Genomic DNA, 24,157 nt, shown 5'->3' on the forward strand with positions numbered 1-24,157 from the left:
CAGATTTTTCAATAGCTGGCAATAAACACCTCTATGGGTGCTTATAGACGTTCATAAAGGGTCATAGACGGACATAGCTTTTTCCATAGACGCCCATAGGACTTTTTGTATGGGATTTTCTCAATGGTTCGGGCCAACTTTCATTTCTCACGCAACTTTGGGCTCGCCTCAAATGCATCGCCATGGCAGACTTTTACCTTCTAGATTTCACTGCGAACCTTGCTGAAAACCGGTTCATTTACGTAAATCAGAACCCTGCTGTGTGAGTACTGAACATTACGGCAAATGTGGGCATGTAGACAACAAAGAGGTCCACTGATGCAAAGGGCAATGCACATTTTACGTTTACACTGGAATCTTTAATTCGGAGGTTCCAACTATGGTTCCGGATAGTCTGTCAAAAATATACAAGCCAGCTGGTTTATGACAAGGCAAAACTGCGGGCAACGCCCCCTAGATTCCATAGGCGCTAATGGATAGAGGATAATTACTATCGTCAGCGTAGATACTTTTGCAGCACTGGGGACAGAAAATTAAGCAGTGCTTCACGGCACAGGTAAGAACACGGGAGCCTCAAAACGCGTCGTGACGAAGGGATTGGGTGAAAACGCACTGAACAAGTGACGTCAGTGAACCCTCGTCTCCACTCTAGCACTGGGCAAAAACTATAACAGAGGGTTGAGAAGACACTCGCGCATTCCGGCCACAGCGGCTTGCTCCGGAAAGAGGGAGCACTAATTAAGGTGTATGTTCGCAGGTTCAGATCAAGCACAGCTTACAAGCCAGAAAAAAAAAACATCGATACCTTTCTATGCGGCACACACTTTTGCCGATTTTCACGGCACGTTGAGACCCTATATCGAGATTAAAGCCGCTTATAGCGACTTTAGTTTTCCCGGATACTGGATCATAAATTGGCGTGACACTGCCCAAACTTGCGACCTAGAAGAAGAAAAGGAGAAATTAAGATGCTAAACAAATTCTCAACACAGACAAATATAGCACATCCTCTAAATTAAGTTAATTCCAGGAAATGAACCGCCAGTTCTTTTGCAGCAAAGTGAATGGCCAGGAAGCATTATGCATATATTAAAGGAGCTGTGAAGCACCTTTAAAGAGAGAACATTAACTCTCTCAATGACCACATTCTCTCTGTGTGAATACCTGAGCCAAAGAATACACTTCTACACGATTCAGATGACCCACAGTTGCTTGCGACAGCGAGACCTTTCCGGCGACTTTTTCTTGCTCGCACACTCCTCGTCGCCCGTTCCTGCGTAATTGTGTTCAGAGATAGCTATTGGTTTCTTTCGGGCGTCATACAGCTATCATGGCCGCGGCCAGTGAGCAGCGTCACTCCAGTGGGTCAAGAAGCTCCGCCCACCGGGAGAATTCCCGCGCGCGTCGGCTGTGGGCCGGCAGAACAGTGCCGACCTTTGAACGTGTAAAAAGTAATCAGAAGAGATAGAAAGGCGAGAAGACGCTACAATTCCAATTTCGACTGCAGATAACTCAGCTTCTACAAAACACATTAAAAAAAGTTGTTGCTGCTGGATATTTGTGAAGTGGTGCGTCCTTAAGGATCGCCGGAACACCGCACCTTTCTGGAGAGCCCCTTTCAGAGCCCCTTTAGCGGTTCGCTACATTGAAACGAGGAAAATGCATTTTGGCGTTAGGTGATTACAGAAGAATATTAACGCCTTTTTTAAGACTGACTTAAGAATATGTGCACTTGTGTCTCAAGCAGGAGGAGGACACTCAGGATTTTACATGTTCTAGTTGCATTCATTATGTATGTGGTCAGAAAACTGTACACCTTGGACCAAACTTGGAGCACTTGACGAGCTTCGTCCCAAATAACATTTAGCGCGAAAGCACTATTCCGATAGGTAAACCCCTAGCACGATCTTGCGATGTTTGTGAGTTTTTGCCGATTGTAGTAAATAAATAAAAATAAACCAAATAAATTTACGCGACTGGGATTTGAATCCGTGGCGGCGCGAACAGATCAGCTTTGCTGGCCACATCGCTAGAGGAGTAGGCTATCGCCGCAGGCTAGCACACCTCGTGTTAAACTGCAACACACTCTCGCGCTGTGCATCGCGCATCATATTCATCATCAGCTAATATGGGTATTAAACTAATATTCACGCTTTGAGCTATGTGGCGGTAGTGACGCAGAGATGCGCTCCGCATGCGTTGGCGTGGACAACGTTGCGGCAGTAACACGACACTGGAGCAATATGTGTTGACGTTGACAACACTGCTGCAGAAACGCGGCACTGGAGCATAGGCTGCTGGCGTACATTGGGTAAATTGCCATTGACGATGAGAAACACGAGGACGCGAATAACTGCCTCCCTGGGTCAGTGGACACCTCAATCGCACTTTCACATACGTGGCAGTGGTGTCCACCTGAAAAAAATACTGTGCTTTCCCATGTTTATAGAATTTAGGCAAAAATTGTGTATTTCTTGCCCTTCATTACTTCCTCTAGCATTTTGCAACTGTGATCAACAAACACCAGGAAAATGAAGTCAACACGGCATACATAGATTGAGTCTGTTTGATTATACAACCTCAATCTTTGGTATGAGGCCTGCGAGTGTACTAGTCATGAAACTAAAGCCATGTCGCACAAATGAACCAGCATTTGTGCGATATGGCTTTGCAAACAGTTCAGCTCTTCATTACGCGTACCTTGTACTCGAAGCCAGAATGAATGGTGCGAGTTTCCAGCACATCGTACATTTTGGCAGCGCTCCTGTACACGTCGTTTACTGTTATAACTATGTCGACTTTCGAGTTATTTCGCCCAGCCGGAGTTGTGCACAACACTCTGAAAGAGGGAACGTTGAAACCATTTTCAAGCTTTCTAGATAAATGCAAGAAACAAAAGAAGAAACAAATATGAGCCATTGCTATCATCATCAGCCTGACATGTCCACTGCAAGGCAAACGCCCATTTCCTATCGCTGCAATTAACCCTTTCTTCTGCCAGTTGCGGCTACCCTATCCGCGCAGACTTCTTAATCTCATCCACCCCGCTGCCTTTCTGCTGCCCCCTGCGACGCTTGCCTTCTCTTGGAATACAGTCCGTTACGCTTAAGCTGGGAGTTAACCCGTGGCTACTCACTGGTAAGTGGATTATTACCGGCTGTATTGTAAGTTTGGTGCATAATTTTGAACCTGAAAGTTATGAATGCCGCATCAGTTTTTTCTTCTGTTCGCGTCACCTGGATGAAATCACTTAATATGCAGCCTCTGGTTTATGGGCGTTGCAAAAAATTCGTTTCCTGAGCACAGCGGACGCACTATCGAACATTGGTCCGAGAAACATCACGCTTATAGGCTCACGTAGTCCCGATTTCCGAACTGACGGGTCATGGCTCATATTTTAGCTTCGATAAGTTCGCCTTCTTCAGAGCGCTTTTTTCTTTAGCAAACCGTAACTGTTTTTAAAAAGCTCCCCTTGCATCTGTGAAATATTAGATAAAAACTGTTCTTTTATGACGAGCTAAGCTCTAGTTTAGACATGTAGGCAGAATGTTCGAGATGGTTCGAGCACTGTCAGAAAGACAAGCGGAGAGAGAGAAGCAGCTTAGCGTGTGCTGCGGCCCCTACTCCCTTTCTCAGCGCCGCCACCCGCTTGAAGCGCGAGCGTTGAGCTCAAGTGTTAACGTGACAGCATTAGAGCAGACGGTCGGAGTAAAAGTTATGCGCGTTGTCACACTAATTCAGGACTGGTCGAGAGGTTTGTGTCCTGGCACGTTAAGCAGTGGAATGAAAATGATTAGAACTCTAGTTGAATTGTGACTATGACGAACACACGTTGCGATCATAATGCCCATAAAAAAACCTTCCATGGTTCAAAATTTTACAAGCGATGTCTAAACGAGCTCATTTCTTTCTGCGTAATAAGAAGTTGTGGTGCTTTTCTCTTTGCTCCTCTTTGCAAGCATAACCGCATCTAATGCGCTCCCTAGTGGTTCACAAATTCTCTACGTGTTCAGTTTTTTTTATGAACGCGTCAGTACTGCAAAACTGGATGTGTATAGAATGAAGAAACACCAACTCAGCTTCGCTTAAATTAGACTGACAGTTTCGCAACTCAGTCACCTTCATTAAAGAAGTCGTCGAGATGGATAAAGAAACTACTTATTTTCTCTCTTCAGACAACCTGCTGCCGGTTTCGTGCACACACCACACTTCCGACAGTACCTTACGGAATAAGTTAGGTGACCATAAGTTGAATAGATCAGCAGGCAGAAATGAACATGCAATCGCCACATCGATGTTTCGTTGCTCGTGAAGAAGTTGTGGAAAGCGTATTTGCATCCTTGAAGTGCAGCAGGATTTAATTCAAGTGTGGCAGGTTGGAGATGTGCAGCAAGGTTGGTGCATGCATGGCGTGGGTGTATACTGACCGTATCGAGTTCCAATGAACGATGTCGCACAGTTTTCCACCTATGAGGATTACAATGCTGCTGTGAGGCTTGTGCTCCGCTGATCCCAGGTTTTCACCCTCTATTGTTAAAGGGGTCCCTCCAAATATGGACCCGTTCACTGGATGCACCTGAAACAATGGCCGGCTCTGCAAGCTCCAGAGCTCTTCCATTCATGGCACCAAAGTGCTAGTTCTAAGCCCTTGATTTAATGACATATAATTGGCTGTTATTATATTTTAGATATTTCCCGTGTCGCAAGAAAGTAAAGTAATGGTCAAGTTTTCTAGGATAATTGTGATGCTGAACAAGTCTTTTCTTGCAAAGTGTCACCTTGCGCTGCAAGTTATACTCGCTTTCCCGGACCGCACTTTTTATTTTCCGCATTGTCTCATTACTACCGCGGCCGTTATCCCCCTACTTTCTGCCATAGTGTCTTCGATATACACGCTTTCAGGAATTAGACTGAGGTCTTTGCGTTGTGCAGGACCCATGAGTAGTTGAGAGGGGCGATGGGTGTTGCTGAAGCTAGCTTATATTTAGTACCTCAGTGTGAAATTGGTTTTCGTAACACGTCAGCGTTCTGCACCAGAAATGTTTGATACAGTGCGTCACGCAAGAACCCTGGAAAAGCTGAGCTTCGGCTTTGGCACTGACGTCTGGGTTGGCAGGACAATGCTATATATAGGAATTTTTCTTTCCTTGTCTTCAAGCGTTCATTCTGCCATGCCCTTTTTGTCTGCGTCCTGTCTCGTTGGCTCTTCTCAGTTGAGTAACGACTGTGGCATAAAAGCAATGTTGCGTTATGTCCGGGCGTTACATTATTGCAGTAGTGGTCCATGGTAGAGAAGGCATGAGGATGGGTTTCTTGGGAACACAAAGTGAACAAGAGAGGGGGAGCCTCAGAGTGCCTAGCCAACATTTTGGAAAGAGGACAACTGAGACAAGTCCTCTTGTCGAAACATCGGCTAAGCCTTCTTGAGTTCCTCCCTCGTTCGCTTTGTATTATTACTAGAGTGTCATTCATGCAAAAATGACACGTACTGGCACCATTTTCCTTACGCACAGGCACTGCTTGCTGACATCTGGCGCCGATTATTCAATATACGGCGTCTGTGCTTTCGGCCACTGGTATGAAATCTGATTTCTTTTTGCAGGCATTTACGTTTCTATTGATATTATTGTCGCAGCTGTTGCAAATCAGACATCGTATGTGAAGGGCTTCTGTGTGTCCTCAACCACAACAATAAACTTACAAATAGGGCCGGTCAAACTTCTGAAAAACGTAATTCCGCATCATTAGCACATCACCAACATATTGTAACGAAGACAGGACCGGCACAGATCACTGTCTCAGCGAAGTCCAGCGCACAGCAGGGAACTCACAAGATGGCTGTCCGAACCACACACACACTTCGTCTTTGTCCACCGGCACACGCACACTTCGTCTTCATCGTCGGCGCGCTCCCATGAGCACGCGCCATTACCCCCTCCATCAAGGCGGCGGCCCGACGCTGGAAACGAACACGGACAGCAAAGGTAATGTTCGGTATAGACGGCGGACGGCAGAGAATACAGAGAGCTGTTAAGCTGGTAAAGCGGCGGGTTGCCGCCTGTCATGGTAGGGCTTCATGCGTACCACGTGGACAGTCTCGGTCGGATGGCGCCGACGTGGTGAGGAGGTCATGTCCCGCGGAAAAACTTCGTATGTGACATCACTTATACGACGAACCACCTCGTACGGACCGAAGTAGCGTCGGAGGGGCTTCTCGGAGAGTCCGCGGAGGCGCACAGGTGTCCATACCCATACAGAGTCGCCGGGCATCGGTGTCGGAGGTTGTAGCGACCAGCGTCGAGTTGTTGTTGATGTCGAATTCGGCACCTTGCGAGTTGGCGGGCTTCTTCAGCCCGCTGGACGAATGTGTCAACGTCAGCGGAGGGGCCGATGTCTCCGTCGTTGTGAGCAGCGGGTAGCATAGCATCCAGCATGGTAGTGACACACCGTCCGTAGACCAGCTGGAAAGGTGTAAGACGGGTAGTCTCCTGTTCTGCCGTATTGTAGGCGAAGGTTGCATAAGGAAGAACTGCGTCCCACGTACGATGCTCAACGTCGACATACATAGCAAGCATATCTGCAAGCGTCCGGTTGAGGCGTTCAGTCAAGCCGTTTGTTTGGGGATGATAGGCTGTTGTCTTCCGGTGACTGGCGTGGGTGAGTTCGAAGAGAGATTGCATTAATGCCGCCGTAAAGGCGGTTCCACGGTCCGTGATGACGACTGATGGCGCACCGTGACGCAAGACGATTGATGTCATAAAAAACTGAGCCACTTCTGCAGCACTAGCGTGGGGGAGCGCTTGTGTCTCGGCGTACCGCGTTAAGTAGTCCGTCGCCACAACAATCCATTTGTTCCCAGAGGAAGGCAATGGGAATGGGCCCAGCAAGTCCATGCCCACTTGTTGGAAAGGTGTTGTAGGCGGTGAGATGGGCTGGAGAAGCCCTGCGGGTTTAACTGGTGGTGTCTTTCGTCGCTGGCAGTCACGGCAGGTCCTCACATATTGCTGGACTGATGAGAGCAACTTTGGCCAGTAATACTTCGCACGAATGCGGGCATACGTCCGCGTAACACCCAAATGGCCAGCCGATGGCTCGTCGTGGCAGGCGTGCAAGATTTCTGGACGGAGTTCGGATGGCACAACCAGAAGAAAAGTTTCCGTGTTATGGGCGAAGTTCCTCTTGTAAAGGACGCCATCTCGGAGACTGTAGGAACCCAAACCTCGAACGAAACGCCGCGGAACAGCGACGTTAAGGCCCTCCAGATGCTCGATGAGCGGACGCAACTCTGAGTCAGCCCGTTGACGCCGGGCCATATCGGACGACGTGACGAGAGCAAAAAACGGGAAGTCGTCCTCCGTTTCGGCCGGAGCAACGCCGGCAGGTGCACGTGACAAACAATCGGCGTCATTGTGCTTACGGCCGGACTTGTACACTACCGTGATGTCGTATTCCTGGAGGCGAAGGCTCCATATCGCAAGCCGTCCCGAAGGGTCTTTGAGATTGGCCAGCCAGCATAACGAATGATGGTCACTGACAGCTCGAAACGGGCGACCATAGAGATATGGTCGGAACTTGCTAATCGCCCACACTACCGCAAGGCATTCCTTCTCTGTGGTAGAGTAGTTTGCCTCTGCTTTCGAGAGGGAGCGGCTGGCGTACGCTATGACTTTCTCGTTGCCATCCTGCCACTGAACGAGAATAGCGCCGAGACCAACATTGCTGGCGTCAGTATGAATTTCAGTGGCAGCTCGTTCATCAAAATGGGCGAGTATTGGGACAGTTTGTAGGCGGCTGCGTAGCTCGTTGAAGGCAGATTCCTGATCATCATGCCACACAAAAGATACATTGTCTCTAGTAAGCATTGTAAGGGGCTCGGGAATTGTGGAAATGTTTTCAACGAAACGTCTGTAATAGGCACAGAGGCCCAGAAACCTACAGACTTTTTGTCGGTTGGGCGCGGGAACTGTGCCACAGCGGCAGTCTTCTCCGGGTCAGGACGAACTCCGTCAGCGCTTATCACATGACCAAGAAAACTGAGCTCTTCGAAACCAAAGTGACACTTTTGTGGCTTTATCGTCAACTGTGCCGAACGGAGCGCCTGTAACACCACTCGCAGCCGGTTGAGGTGTTCCTCGAAGCTAGGAGCAAAAATGACATCATCAAGGTACACTAGGCATGTCTGCCATTTCAGCCCAGAAAGAACGGTGTCCATCATGCGTTGGAAGGTTGCTGGCGCAGAACAGAGTCCAAAGGGTAGCACTTTGAATTAATAAAGGCCGTCAGGTGTCACGAACGCTGTCTTCTCTCTGTCCCTTTCGTCCACTTCGATCTGCCAGTAGCCATTCTTAAGGTCGAGTGAAGAAAAATATTTAGCGTCACGCAGTCGATCCAAGGCGTCGTCGATACGTGGAAGGGGGTAAACGTCACGTTTCGTGACACGATTCAACTTCCGATAATCGACACAGAATCGCAAGGTGTTATCTTTTTTCTTCACCAATACCACAGGCGAAGCCCAGGGGCTCGTGGACGGCTGGACTACGTCGTCTGCAAGCATTTCTTGCACTTGGGATCGTATAGCCTCCCGTTCCACCGGCGACAATCTGTACGGGTGTTGGGATATGGGGCTAGTCTCCTCGTTGACGATGATGCGGTGTTTGGCTACCGGGGTGCGCCCTACCTTTGATGTCGTGGCGAAGCACTCTGCGAAATCGTGAAGGAGCTCTAACAAGCGCTGCTTCTGACCCACCGACAAGCCGGGATTAATGTCCACGGTAGACAGAACGGCTGCTGCATCGCGTCCGTGCGGCGACGGTAGCTCCAGAGCACATATTTCTGCGGGCTCAACGAAGTCGGTAACGTATGCGACGGCCGTTCCTTTCGCAATAGGCTGGAACTCTGTTCCGAAGTTGGTGATCAAGAGTGTCGCAGAGCGATCCCGTAAGCGAACAAGCCCTCTTGCAGCGCAGATTCCTTTCTCGAGTAGAAGGCTGACGTTTCTCTCTGCCATAACGTCTCGATCACCGGGCGAGTCGCTTTGCACGGGGACCATCATGCTGCACCGCGGAGGCACCGTCACGTCATCAGCAGCAATACGCAGGGCGGGTATCCTGGAGTCGTCTGGGTCGGCTATTTCAATTGCTTGCGTCGGCGAAAACGTCACGCGCGGCTCTTGTAAATTGATAACGGCGCCGTTAGCTTGTAAAAAGTCCAGGCCGAGAATGACATCGCGCGAACAGTGAGGTAGGACAACAAAGTCACAAACGTAAACAAATCCGTCGATTGTAACTCTCCCCGTACACCGGCCAACAGGGGTAATTAGGTGCCCACCAGCTGTGCGAATCTGAGGCCCAGTCCACGCGGTTAAAACTTTCCTCAGTTCTTTTGCTAGCTCGTTGCTCATAACCGAATAGTCCGCTCCCGTATCAACCAATGCCGTCACTGCTAAATCGTCGATATCGACCGGTAAGTCCGAAGCTGCACATCCTTTGTGATCGTCACGTGTCCTCGTTTGATAGCCGTCGTCTGGTCGGGAACGCGATGGAGGATGTTCGGCTGTTCGCTCGTCAGCGGCCTTACCTCCGCAGGCCGCTGGGTCTAGTTTCCCCGGCGAGGACTCGGTGAGCGGCTGAAACGGCTTGTCGAAGGACGGGGACTCGGCGAACGATAGCGGGTAGAGGTTGGTGGGCGGTAGTCAGGGCGAGGGAAATCAGTGTGAGTGTGATCCCGGCGCGTTGACAGGTGCTCCTCAATTTCGCGGGGCCGTTCGCCATTGGGCGGACAGGGGACTCGCGGATGAAATCCGCGAATTCCAGCTCGACGATAAGGGCACCACCGCAAGATATGGCCAGCCTCACCGCAGTGGTAGCAAAGGGGCCGCTGGTCAGGTGCCCGCCACACGTCCGTCTTCCGCAGTCTGGCCTCGGGCAACACAGGGACAGGCGGGGGCCGCGGCTGGAAAGCAGATGCAGATGGGTTTGTGCTCCAACGGGCGAGGTCGCAGTTCTGTCGGAGTACCGACGCGTACGTCTGGCGCGGGGGCGTCGGTGTAAGGGCAGCAGGGGCAACAGGTTCAGGGACCACCTGCTGCACTTCCTCTCGGATAATTTGTGCTAACGATGGGCACTGCGGCTGCGACTGGGCAGAGAGGCGCATTTTGTGCAGCTCTTCTTTGACGATAGATCGAACCAGCTCCCGAAGGGTGTCAGCGGAGTCGCTGGAGGCTGGCGCAAAGTCTGCAGTTGATACGGTGTTCACGGCGCGATTGTAATAGCGGGCGCGTTGTTGCAGGGTCTTTTCGACGGTAGTGGCCTCCGATAGAAACTCCGAAGTGGTGTTAGGTGGGTTTCGCACAAGCCCAGCAAACAGTTCTTCTTTTATCCCGCGCATCAGGTGGCGCACTTTCTTGTCCTCGGCCATGTTTGGATCCGCCCTTCTGAACAGTCGTGTCATGTCCTCATAATACATTGCGACGCTCTCATTGGGTCGCTGGTTCCTTGACTGCAGCGCCGACTCAGCTCGTTCCCGACGGTCAGTGTTGACGTAGGTCGCCAGCAACTGGCTACGGAACCGTTCCCAAGAAGGAAACGTTGTCTCGTGGTTCTCGTACCACGTCCGCGCCGAGTCGTCAAGAGCGAAGTAAACATTGTGCAGCTTCCGCTCCGCATCCCAGCCGTTGTACCTGGCAACGCGCTCGAACTGGTCAAGCCAGTCCTCCGCGTCCTCAAACACTTCGCCATGGAAGGTCGGCGGCGTTCGCGGCTGGAGGACCAGGAAATGAGCAGCTGAGTTCCCGTTGTCAGCCATAGCTGCCGCGTCTCCGTTGCTAGCCATAGGTGCCGCGTCAGTCCTGCGCGTCGCAGCTGGAGCCCTGGTCCTAGGGGATAACGGACCGTACTCTGGTGACTGACCTTGCATTCGGCGGCTCGTACTGCGATGAATCGGAGTCAAATCCGTGTTCATAGAGAGCCTTCGGGGCACGTAGATGTTGGAAAGTACCCAGCACCTCCACCAAAAATGTAACGAAGACAGGACCGGCACAGATCACGGTCTCAGCGAAGCCCAGCGCACAGCAGGGAACTCACAAGATGGCGGTGCGAACCACACACACACTTCGTCTTTGTCCACCGGCACACGCACACTTCGTCTTCATCGTCGGCGCGCTCCCATGAGCACGCGCCAATATGTATCGTACCGGTGCAGTATGTAGCTATATCTTCACGATAAATCTCGTGGCAAAGGCCGAGTTCAAATATTTATTGAGGTAAAATTAACTAAGACACCTTTCACGGAAAATTATGCGCATAATTTACAGAGAGCACAAAAGAAAGGGGCAAACATGAATGGCACTTACGCGTGTTATTTGTATGGGGCAACGGTCCATGGAAAATTGCTTACGATGCGGACATTCGGCGAAATGGGCGCAGTGATCCGTACACCAACCGCACTCAAGCGGGTCGTCGAGGCTTTGTTGCATACATTGTGAGCAGTGCTCATATATGGTGCACGAACCAACAGGAATCCGCACGACCTGCGCACAAAACAACAAGCACTTCTGTTGTACATGACCAGCTTTCCTCGACGTCAACAACTAGCGCCATCTGTTGTCCGGCAGTACCAAACCGTCCGTAGCTCAGTGGGGGACATTTTTTACTCGTAATTTCGAGAAAACTAGAACGTGCGGCGAGACTGCGTGCGCTGGGGAACTACCAGCGGAGCGGAACGTAAATACGCTCAGCTAACTGTCTCTAATATCATGGCCGACACTTAGGATGCTTGCGTGGTCTCGCTGTACCCAAGACTACGGTAGGCGATATAGATAGGATCGATGCGCAAGAAGTACGAAGCGGTCATTTTTGTCATGCCGATGACAATAGGGTGTTGCTGGCGTAGTTTCCCATTAGTGTGGCTGCGCATGCGCAGACGCAGGCTATCTCATAGCAGACCTTAATTTTAGATTTTGTACGTGCAGTCCAATACAAGCTGCTCAACAGCCGTACAGTCCTGCACCGAATGTACCCACAGTACAACTATACCAGTGACAGCTGCCATTTTGTCCTAAAACCATTATTGCGAATGAAGATATAGTAGCATAAGACTGTGGCGCGTATAAAGTTCTGGTTGTTTTTCTGTCGGATGCAAGCAATTTTATCGACGTAGAAAACAATTGATTATCTTCGCTGCTCCACCGCTGCAATAAGCTAACAGCCGTATCATCTTTCTTGCAGTATATTTCTTTCGCACAGTCACTTGGTAGCTCTTATATTTTAAGTAGATATTAGACGGAGCAGGTGTATATGTCCTTTTGGTTTCTTGAGCATGTGCATCATTACTCTTGTGTGAGCTGTATCCGGAAAGTAATCGGACTTGTGGTTACGACTATCGGCCTGAGAATAATTTGCACTCTGATTATTTCATTTCCTTCAAAATAAGGCTCCTGGTAAAGCGCAAACCACTCAGAGCTTGGATAATTCTTGATAGCCTGTCTGAAAATGAATCAGTGACTGCGGTAAGGTGCGGCTATTTTGGTATTTGGGCACTGATGCTGGATGTAAAGAGCGCTCTTTCGTATGGGCTCACAATTAAAAAAAAGCAGAATATTCACATAGTCTATTCAGGATTTTAGAGTAGGTTTCGAACCATCGGGATGGACTTTGTAGCAGAGAGCTCAATCATCTAGTAAAGTGGGAGTCGATGCGCTATCATGAGCAAAGATAGACAGAATACTTGTTTCAAGGACTTACAAGCTCCTTGTGGACGACTTCTCAAGGACTTAAGAGATTAGAATTTTGAACAGCGCAAAGAAACGAGGAGTACACAAGAAGCACGCACACACACGAAGCGCTTTCTTGCTTCTGTGTGTGCGTGTTTCATGCTTCATCCTCGTTTCTTAGTGCTGTTCAAAAAGCTAAACGTTCACCAACTTGCCCAGTTTTCGGCTGTACTGAATTACGAGAGTTCACGGCAACAGTTCATCCTAGTTGCCGAGGGCCTATATTAGCTTCAATACTATTACGTGCTAATGAGATGCCGAAGGTGCGTTTTTAGAAGTCACTGAAGAAACGATAATGACATCCGCGAGTTGTCGTGTAGTCGTCAGTGTGGCAGTGTTTACAGGTGAATCTATGAGTCGCAGTGTAAAGAATTACCTTGTCGCCTATCAAGAAATAGCCGTGCTCTCCCCTTTCGTCAATGGCTGTGCTCGGTCGTATTCCAGTGTTGCCGATCTTGGAAAGGTTCAACGATGCGAGCAAATCGGCTGACTCATCCCACAACACAACCTGCATGAAACGAGTGGAAAGACACAGTCTTGTCCGGCTGGCGTTTGTGCAACACACCTTTCCGCAGCTGATCATCAAAATTGGCTCATTACAGTTTGCTCGCAACCTGCTCTTTCTCAGGAACAAAGAGCGGTATTTCTGGGATGCCCCAGCCTTACTTGTTGGCGTAATTTTCAAAGGTATTTATAGAATTCCCACCGCATGTACTTCTTTATTCACTCTGGTATTGCATGGGGAACATCCGTACATCTAAGAAAAAGGTTTTGATTGACAGCGCAGTCTCGGACTTTTAGTAAAGAAGAGCAGCTAATCTACCACGCCTTCACTGCTGTGCATGAAGCCTGTGTCCGCGGCGCTTAAAAAGTGGCTTCAGAGAGAGGGAGGGGGGAGGAGTGTTTAGAGCAGAATTTTGATGTACAAGCGTTTGCCACTGCTCACCAGAAACTGAGAAAATTTATGCTGTTGATCAGTGTTTAAGAATTTATCAGAATGCAAGTTCCAAAGCAGAGAACGTGATATTTCATTTGGAACACTGAAGTTCATAAATGCAACCAAAACAAGATGACAGCATCATGAATTACTGTCATTCACGGCAACTTTTCTGGCTGTTTCAAAGCGTACTTTTTTAGTTCAGACTCAATGCCATGATCATCTGGAAAACAGAAACAACTCGGTATGAACACTGCACTCTTTAGACCTACACCTAGGTTCGATAAACGGCTTAAAGGAGAAGGCTAGGAGCCATTCATTAAAGCTTACTCTGGAAATGTTTTTTTTCTCGGTTCAGGATGGTAGCTGCCACAAGGTAGTGAGTTAGCAACTCTGAGGCTTTACATCTCGTTGTAAGCATGAGAGACTAGTTCGCAGTGAGTTCAAAGACACTGGCAAGCGGCATAACAAGGCGCCACGCAAGCTCACTGTGTGCTTGTCACGTATGAATCCTGCTTGCAGAACAGAGGAAAACACAATAGCTCGACGAACAGCAGCCCATACAAGCGGTACGTTTCTTGACCGCAAAAAATTACTTTGCCTGATTGGTATTATTACACATTAAATATTTCACATTCGCGCCATTCATCCAGTTCGGGCAGTGAAGATGTCAGGCTAGCTGATGATGTTTCTCACACAATCTCGTACATGTCCTACAACAAAAGTACCCAAGATAGGAGGAAGTTTCTTGATAATCGCTTAGTAATCGGCTAAATGTTACGCAATGTAAAGTCCCATCTCACGCTCGACTTCTCTTGCTAATCTCGATGCCAGCTATGTGGCGGCTATCCTGACAATGCACGTAATACATATTCACCTCATAAAGTTTCTTACTGTTAACTATAAGGGAAAGCTGGCGCCCGCCTATGGGAGTTTGCATGGAGCTTCCTCAAGACCACCTGAGCCACATTGGGCGCTCTAAGCATCATGGGGCGGAGAGCTACCGACAGCAGAACCGCAACGTTTGGCCAAAAAATAATGAAAAAACAAATGTTGTTCGATGATCAACAATGTCCTATCATTCAATATCCTCTATAAATTGCAACATACGAGCAGAAAAGCATGTAAATATAAAGTTTGCCCAAAATAAGCAATGGCTTGCTCTCCTATTGGCCAAGTATTGCAGACCACAAAAGCCAAAATTTTGTGATTAACAGGCGTTTTTTTTTTCAATAAATATGTTTTTGAAAAAATTTGTCCCTTCAACACTTTAAGAGGTTTTTTGATGGCACTACGAAAACCAAAAAACCTTTTATTGGCGTCGTGTGCTGTTGCGTTTTCGGCACTATGGCCTTTGCGCACTACGATTGCGCCAAAGTCGTCTGCTTCGTGGACGGAACGGAACATCTCAGTAACGCAACTTTCTGTTCCTGAAGAAAGCCGACTGTCCCGCAACAAGTTGCTCATCGCCCCATGATGCTTTGAGCGCCCATGGTTGCTCAGGTGCCGCGCCGCCAGCTTTCCTTATAGTTAATAGTAAAAAACTCCATGATTCACCTCCCCATCAGTTACTCACTTTTCCTACCAGCCTTACTTACTCCCAATCAAATCCCGCAAACCTCCTCCTCCCTCAACACGTCCATTTTTCCTGGAAGAACTGAGCCATTTCAGCTACAAGACGCCGTCTAACGCTATCGCCGATACAGGTGGTCCGCATTACCTATGTGCTACGCACCCACCATCACAAACGTTGGCCTCGTCAGCTCGACAGCTTTATTTGACAGTTTTGTAAAGTTTTTGCTCTCCCAAGAGCCTGCAGCTCCATGTAATATAATTTGTACATGAAATAGGCCTCGACACGCCTTTCGCGAGTAACTATCGTACATAAACGGCCAGAGAAAGACCATTTACGTGCAAAAATATTTTTCCGCCCTTTGAGACATCCATTGCTTGCTCACAATTTTCTCTGAAAGTCAAGGTTTCGAAGCCAGGCTATCACCAAAATTTAAAAAAGACTATAATTCACCTACCTTGTGAAGAAAGCCCTGGTTGTCGCCCGCCCAGACTACGACGGTGCCCTTTTGCTGCATGACGGTGAGGGAAGATACCATCCTCCCCGCTAAAGTCAGCTTCACCTGCTCGGTGAGCGGAAGCAAGCTTTCAATATAGATATTTTCGCCTTTGGATGTGCATGTGATGTCGCCGCTTGGTTCCTGAAACACACAGAAAAAAAAATCACTGTCTGTCTCGTCGTCGAGAGATGTAAGCATGAAATGCAACGCAGGAAAAGCGCAGCGCATTCTCGGACGGCTCATAGGTGGTGGTAGCTGCACTAAGGTCTTGACGAGCCTCCGTCGTCAGCCACTTTCTTTTCTTAGCTTTTTTAAACACCCGGCTACCTTCGCTGCTTTTGATGCGTGGCGACCAACGTGACCAGCGTAGGCCACGTGCAGAAGAGAAGGTGGCCTCAGCACGTGCTATAAAAAAAGCATACTATGACATTTAGCTCGGCCGGAGGTAGCCATCGCTGCCCTGTTCATCGACAAGTCGACTCAACTGCAGTTGGTACCGCGATCTGTAGCGCGTGTTGGCGGCAACTCCATTCCTACTGCACGTGGCCGGCGCTCTTCCACGTGTCGCCACTGTTGCTTTAAGTGCCGCTGAGCTCGGACTCTTCTCTTTTTGTATTAGGCAGCGTGTTCAACATCTCTCGCTGCATTTATTAGGTCCCTGTCGCTGTTCAAAGCTTCGTAACGCTCACTCGCTCTTAGCAGAACTCGCAGCAGTGGCTTATTGGTTAGAGCGCTCGGATGCTCAGCCGGAGGACGCATCATTAATTCCTGGCCGTGGCGGCCAAATTTCGATGGAGGCGAAGTGCAAAAGATGCTTATGTAATGCGACATTCGGCAACAGCAGTTTGCGGGATCCTCCACATTGCCCCTCGGATATCGCGGTACTGGCACATCGAGGAAAAATGACAGTAAAAGTATAGACGTTTCGGCGCCACCATGAGCCGTTGTTCACAATATGAGACGAGAACGGCTGTTTTATATTGACGCGAATCTTTGTAGTGTTTGGTCGTTCATTCTTCAAAACTGCCGGCAGGCCACTTTATCACTGTTTTCGATGCAAGACGCGACCACATTTATCTCGATTGATTGCATGCAGGCAGAGCTGAATCTATGTTGTTCCAGAATGTTCTAGAAACTTTGACGCTTTATCTCGAAAGTTTGCTTTCAGCTTTAAATTGAGCACGGCCGACAGCAGCGGGCATTCTGTTCAACGACCGCCGAGCACGCTTGTTGCTACGCAGCCGCCGAGTGATTGAGTCCACTGTGGGCGCAAGTCAGCCCAAATAAAGTTTTGTTTAGACGCCATTTTCGCTGTCGTTCTGCTCCCTGGATTGCAGTCACCACTTCGTGACAATATTTCATGGCGAGGAGTATGGACCGCCTCCTATTGCGAGGAATAGGCAACGGCCCATTGTTCTCGTCTGTTGTGAACAAGGAAAGCGCAGGGGCGCTGAAAAGTCTATGCTTTTATACCTATTTTTCCTCTATGAACCTGGCGAGTGCTTGTGTTTCTTCATGTATAATGAATTCCTCCCACCATACTGGTTTCCGTCTAACCCTGAATTAAAGAAAGGTCAGTTCCACTTACGTAATGCTTGCACGCTAAATCACTCTGTTTCTCGTGGTAGAGAGATGACAGTGTGACGTTTGTTTTCCCCATGTTGCACTCTTCGGCAGCTTCTCTGAAGGCATCTTCGACGCTAGCCATGTCAAAGAAGCACAACACAGAGCCTGGACTCCAGTTCTTTTGGTTTGTTTGGTTCCTGACAAGCGTCATAAAGGCCACAGCGAGGATTTTACTGATTTTGCTGCTGGGTTTGCCACCGGCTCCTGACGGCCCCGCCGAAGCGCTGATTGCGATAAGGGATGGCACGCCGTCCTTACTGGTACACTGAATGGGCACCTCCATGTACGTGCGGAAGGACTTGTCGCTCTCACACACACGAGCCAGCCATGTCCTGGCGGCGTCGGGAGACGAGACGTTTGTGCGCAGTGTGACGAAGTAAGCGAAGCCATTGTGACTGAAGCCGTACAGGTACAATATCCGGTGGGACATCTTTAGTCGGTTAACCACGTCCACAAAAGATGTTTCCGCGTTCGTGGAAGAGAGCAGGCTGAAGTATCCCGAATTATTCAGCACCCTGGCGGACACGGCGTGCGGCTGGAACTCAAGAGGTCGACCGTCGTAAGTTGATGCGACAAAAAGGACGTTCTCGTTGATTCCCGTGCCAAAGAAGGCGACGGTGCCATGCTTCGAAGCGATGTAGTTGTTTTTGAGTTCCTTGTCCATCTGCATTGTAACATTCAAGTCCTGTAGGAGGTCATGGATTGAGCAGATGCCTTGTGACGTAGTTCCGCAAGCCAGAACAACGGGATCTGTGCCTAGTTGCAGAAGAACCCGGTTGTAGTTGTCCGTTGTCGTCCTGTTGTAATCGTAGTCGCACGTCATGGGATATGGTGGACACAGCACGCTGTCATTTTCGGGGCCCGTTTTGTAAATGGCCGTCGGCGACAAATCGTCAGGCGACAGCATGTAGAGAGTGTTTGTCCCACCCACGACGACCGCGCTACCATTGTGAGAAAGATTTACGTATATGACGTTTTGTGCCGACCCTTCAGAAGTCTTGAAGGTCTTGGTGATGAAGCCACTTGCAAAAAGAACAGCCGCTAAAAGTGTCAGGATTCGCATTATTGCAGCTGTGATACGCATCGCAATCATCTTCCTCCTTTGCTGATAACTGTCCAAGGCCTCGTGGGTACATCAGATGTCATAATCCAGCGGCGATGTCCGGAAATGGCAAAACAGCTCCTATAGAAGAAATGTGATGCGTTCAAAATAAGGCTTGAAAAGTTTTTTGGTGGTCTGGACAGCCCAACACCGCATGCCATTTTTTTGGCCACCTTGGCATTTCCAAAGTACGGCGTTGATGGTGTTTTACCCTAAGTCGCATTTATTTCCTTAAGCAGACTTTGGCCACGTTTAGAAATTTTCTAAGGAAGCAGCGCAGAGAGGTGACGTTTCGCTGATGACTATTTTCCTTAGTTACAATGTATTTCTTTAAAATGAACCGCTATGAAATAACCCGTCCGCATAGAAAAAAGCTAGACTATAATCACAGTGGATTTAAATAAATGAGATCTTAGCTCTCTTTCTGCCTTGGTGCCTCTTCTAAGGGCATTTGACTTGGATTCACTAGATACGCTTCTAGCGGAAAGAGTTAATGCAGAGTTTAGAAAAAAATTTAACCGCCTTATGCCTGCATTGCGCGGATCCAAGAATACCATTCTGCAATAATGGGAAGCGATAATGCGCTTGGAGCGTACTGATGTTAAATGTGTGGGGTGCTGTGCACTCATGATAATATAATAGAAGCAACAATAGCAGTTATCAAAAAATAGAAAAAGTGGTTTCACCTTTCTGTCAAGATGATGAATACTTGTGATATGATTAACAAGTTCTTGATAGATGGGTACATAGATTTGCAAATTAACATGAAAATAAAAAAAAACGCCGCAGGCAAGGCCATAGTAATAAGGAAGGCCCACGTTGAGCATTTTACCTAAGAGTAACAGAATAATACGCCTGACGAGAACATACCATAAGCCTCTTGCAGAGCTGAACACAGCAAATGAACAGTCTGTGGAAGGCTCCTTGACGCGGATGCACCTGAAATAATAAGAAAAAATTTTGTATTGCGGCATCACCCAAAAGTTCGTTTCTTTCGGAATGGTTGGAATGGCTGCAGAAAAATGCAAGCACTTCACGCCGCTATTTTTGTTATTAAAGGCCTTATGTAAAAAAAATATTCGCATCGTACTGCATAAACAATACAGAAACTGAGGATGTTGCAATTAAGTACCACTCTCTTAATTTTGATTGGTCAAAATGTAAACGAACACCAGGCAACAAATACTATTCCTATCAGTAATAGACGGTACACCAGATTTTTTTAACACGGCTATAGGGAAAGAGATGCGCCTACAAGTATTGATAAATCTTACCGCAGAAGCCGAGATACTTGTGGCATGTTACCTCCGAAAGTCGGCACATCGGTAAGAAGGATTGTTTTTAGTTTTAAAAAAATATCGTCTTTGCTAAACTTATTACCATTTCTAACATATCACACCAACTGACCAACCGAGGACATCGTGTAAATCAGCGTTCAACCTAACTTGATTTTAAATGAAAAAAATTGCTGCCGATCTTGTCAAGGGATTTATTTATTTCTAATTTAATTATTTATCGCTCATTTATTTCAAGAGAAATAAATTAGCGAAATCACTAGCATGAGTCAGATCTCCGACTGCTAAGTTAATAGAAAATGTGAAAAGAAAAATAATAAAATGTTTTTGGTGGAATACGCGCATTAGCACCTTAGGACAAATATTTGAAAAAGAAACGCTAGAAGTGGCGCGGAGTACGAGGGTACTAAAGCATGGTATAACAATGCAAGTTTGAGGTGCAATGCTGTTAGCATTACGAATTACCAGTTACTCATGCAATGTTCGGTACTCCACACTATTGCGCATATGTTGCAACAGTTGAGAAAATCTATGATAATCTTACTATTGTGATTTGGATAATTATGATCTAATAAAGCAGATTATCACAGATATGACAGCAAACAAAAATGTGAGATATGTGGGATATCTGAGAGAAAGCGCAACAGTAAGCTTTTAGATCATAAGTTACTGCCCTACCTTAAATTTTTCCAATGTAAGGCAAAAGACACGTGTACCAGGACTGTTCGAAGATATCATGAGCACTTTTCTTCAGTGCAGAAACCACTGTCTTTAAAGACATAGTATCAATATCACACCCAGGCATGCACCACATCCTGACATGAGGACCAAACAAATAGTCATCGTGAAACACGAAGAGTAATTTGAATAAGACAAATGAAGGTTGCAACACGATGGTCGTGGTTACAAGCTTAAGTCCTGAAGTATGCAAAAAAAATGCAGACACTTTGGCGTGCCTTTAGAGCAAGGAATCAGCGAAACAGGTTGAGCCTGCTTCACAAAGAGCTCGCATAAGACGGGGAATTGAAAGCAAGTGGATTAGGAACGGCGAGCATTGCCGTAAAGCTGGTTAGCATGTGAGCGCATGTTCACTTCAGGCTTCGTAATGGACAACGCAGGTGGCGTTTGCATATAGTGCTAAGATGTTCCTTCCTAACGTCATGTGTCATCTTCATGTTCAACACGCACAAGTCGGTGTCCTTAACGCAGAGCGGCGGAATATCATATCCTCTCTAACTGCGTCGCCGCAAGGCAACAGATGCAGGCAATTCCATGGCAGTGGACAGCATAGGCGGGCAGATAAGTGAAAATTCACGCTGCATAAAAAATGTTGAATAATCGGCGCTATGGCAGGAGTTTGGGGCAAATCGAATGTGTGTGTCGGAGGACGATTTGTAGCCGCATATCGAGTCAAATTAGGGCTGCATAGCGTGCAAAAAGAGCCCTTTGTTCCCTGGTAAAGGTCGATTTAGCCTAATTACATCACCGCGAGTTGAGTTTTAATTATCACGTTAAAGCTGATTTCTTCCGGCAGCTTAATCATAAAGAACGTGTAGTTTCTCTGTGTATAAGGCTAAAAGCCCCGCATGAAATTTAGCTGGTGTAATTCAATCAATTTTACAGCGGAATTTTGAGTTAGTTGGCGATTATTTAAGCTTATTTTAGTGATTATTATGCATGACAAGGTTTACTCTGTGGATATGATCGTAGAGTACGTTTAATTAGCAGTAAACAGGCAAACAGGCACAAACGGGACGTTTCAGTGGCATGATTCTGTGAAGCGCTGACCAGACTAAGACTAATAGGCGTTTCAAATCGCCGCTGTATTTTCGAAAGTTTTCGCAATGTGCTACACGCCTGATATTATATGAAAACATTAAATTCCGAAATGCTCCTTCCTCTCTTCACAATATCAGGCGACTGGGTAGTGAGGTGGAGCAACAATAGACTCTTTTCCTACAACTCGCGTCCCATGCAGGGATGCAGAATGATGCACTCAACGATTGCGATCTACGCGACGGAATAGGTATAATCCCGATAGAAAAGAAATGCGTGACTTGAGGGTATTTTCTTGTTGCAACCTGCATTTCTGGATCGTTTTTGAAAGCGTTGGGCCGAAATTTAAAGCTTTATGTTCTGGATAACAATGTGCACTAATAGTTGCTTATTTCGGCCGGAAAACAAAGCTAAAAATCCTGGATTGTGAAAAACCTTTGTTCGAACACGCCGTTGACACCCGAAAAAATGGCGCCAAATTTATGCTTCTGGAATTCAAAAAGGCCACGAACCCAGGGTCCCACGCATAAAGCGCCATGAATCGGGATCCTTTTGTAGGTGATTAGAGGAGGTAATTTTAGGATCTCGTATTGTGAGAGCGTTGGAATGGTTTGAAACGCAGGGAAGGACTTGCAACGTTCTCGATAGCAAACGAATGATTTCCTTTCCAAGGAAACGCTGGGATGTCAAGAAAAGCGGTTCCAGGGTGCAGTGCCGCGAATGCTCATTACGAGATCAATGCGGTGGTAATGCCTAGGGATATCTTCCCGGTTACATTGCAAGTAGAGGAAACCTTTTCTCTCACACATTTTATCCCAGTGGAGGTCATATTTCGTATTTCGCATTACATTCAGGATTAACATATCAAAACTTACCCTGGTAGTTAGATCCCAGAGCCAGTAAATGGGTCCAGAGTGAGGAAGCAACACAGACGCGAATGGTGCCGTGAGAACACAGACTCATCGGTTGTAAGGAGGGAGTGGGCGTTTCCTGTTGGTAGATGTCCAAGAAAGAAGCCCTCCATGTATCTCGCAGATAGACTCGAGGAACCGTAATGAGTCATTTTCATTTTGCCCGACAAGGAGCGAGTATAACGCACCATAGTCAAGAATCTATAACGAGAGATATATGTAGAAAACGAAAATTGTTTTTTTGAGGAAATAAAAAGGCGCAGTAACTCTGGTCGGCTTCGAGCCCGCGTACTCCGGATCAGTAGCCGAACGTACTAAGAACTGATCCATCGCGATGGGTGCGATATAACGAGTGGTTTTTTAGAAGGTCCAAAGTTTGAAAAAAAATAGCAACTTGCTTTAAATTTATTTTAGCTCTGGGGCTGTATTGGGGGCTACGGCAAGCAGTAAGTAAGAGGCAGAATTAGTTCGACAATTATGAATAAGTTAAATTTTCTTATTTTAGGCGCTATGTTGTGTTTGCAGAATTGGAGATCGCCCTCCAAACAGTCGAGCCAAGAAAAAAATTGCCGGAATTGTTAGTGCGTTATGAGGCGAGAAAATATCGCTCTAGTTGAATTTACGCCGTAACTCAGCAGCAACGAGAGCCTCTAACGTCCATCTCTCCGCACTGAGCTTTTGCGTCACAGTGTGACGTCACCTGAGGGCGGGCACGCGGTATCACTGCCAGTTCGGCGGTATCGCGGCATCTCTGATTGCCGCCGTGCGGAACCCTCCGTGCGCTGTCATTGCGCTTGCAATACAATATCAGAGTGATTGCATGGCCGTGGTAATTTGTGGAAGTGGCAAAAAAAAAGGCTTATGTAATTCCCGCTTGTGACGTGCGTCAGCATCGGCATAGGAATGGCGGCGCAGAATAAAGGAAGGTTATTCACAGAAGTCATGGTTGTCGAGTGCGTAGCCATGAAGAATGAACGTCTGGCGGCGCATTTCTTCTCTTCCAAGCAACCGGGACGCCGGCTTCCTGCGGAGACACCGTATGTGAGGATTTTCAACAAATTTGCGTCTGCAGGTTCTGCGGCGTCAGCAACGAGGGCTAATGGGTATGTTCTGAACGAAGAGTTTGAAATCGATGCGCTTGCGTTCGTAAGAGGTAACCAAGATGCCGGCACTCGACAAATCACCCAGTGGGCCGGTGCAAGTACGATGTCAGTATGGAGAGTCCTTGTCAAGAACTGCATGTATTGCTTTCATGTAAGTCCGCAACAGCAGCTGAGTACGAGAGACTTTGAACGAAGGCAGGATTTCTGTAGCTGGCTCCTGATTCAGTTGGAGATTGTGGATTTTTACAGAAGAAGATCTGAACGGATGAAATACAGTTCTGTCGCAGTGTGTCTGTTAACCTGCACAATGTCCATTACAGGGCTGATGTGATCTCTCACTTGATTCAATTGCCAAAGCACCAGCAAATGTGGGCAGTGAACATTTAGTGCCGCACTTTGAAAGACGGAATCGTCGGCCCCTACTTTTGTGAAGAGTCACTGACTGAAAGGAAGTACTGAGGAGAAATTCTGGAAGTAGAAGTGGAGGATTTCATTGGAGACCTGCCTCTCAAAGTGCTCAGGGCAGCGTGTACTATCGCGATGAAGCGCCATCGCATTCTTCTGGA

The 24,157-nt window shown here is 47.7% G+C and overlaps 1 protein-coding gene across 1 annotated transcript in view; it reads right to left on the reverse strand.

Annotated features, from left to right (window-relative positions):
• Positions 1–18,467, reverse strand: part of LOC144097734 (uncharacterized) — a 38,211-nt gene extending 19,744 nt beyond the window's left edge. The window contains exons 1-3 of the mRNA XM_077630372.1: positions 17,367–18,467; positions 15,737–15,919; positions 13,146–13,277 (exon numbers count right to left, since the gene is read on the reverse strand). Coding sequence (XP_077486498.1) covers positions 13,146–13,277; positions 15,737–15,919; positions 17,367–18,467 — 1,416 coding nt within the window. The remainder of the gene's footprint in view (positions 1–13,145; positions 13,278–15,736; positions 15,920–17,366) is intronic.
• Between the last annotated feature and the right edge of the window lie 5,690 nt (positions 18,468–24,157).

This window comes from Amblyomma americanum, chromosome 7 (assembly GCF_052857255.1).
Source record: "Amblyomma americanum isolate KBUSLIRL-KWMA chromosome 7, ASM5285725v1, whole genome shotgun sequence".
Lineage (NCBI taxonomy): Eukaryota > Metazoa > Arthropoda > Arachnida > Ixodida > Ixodidae > Amblyomma > Amblyomma americanum.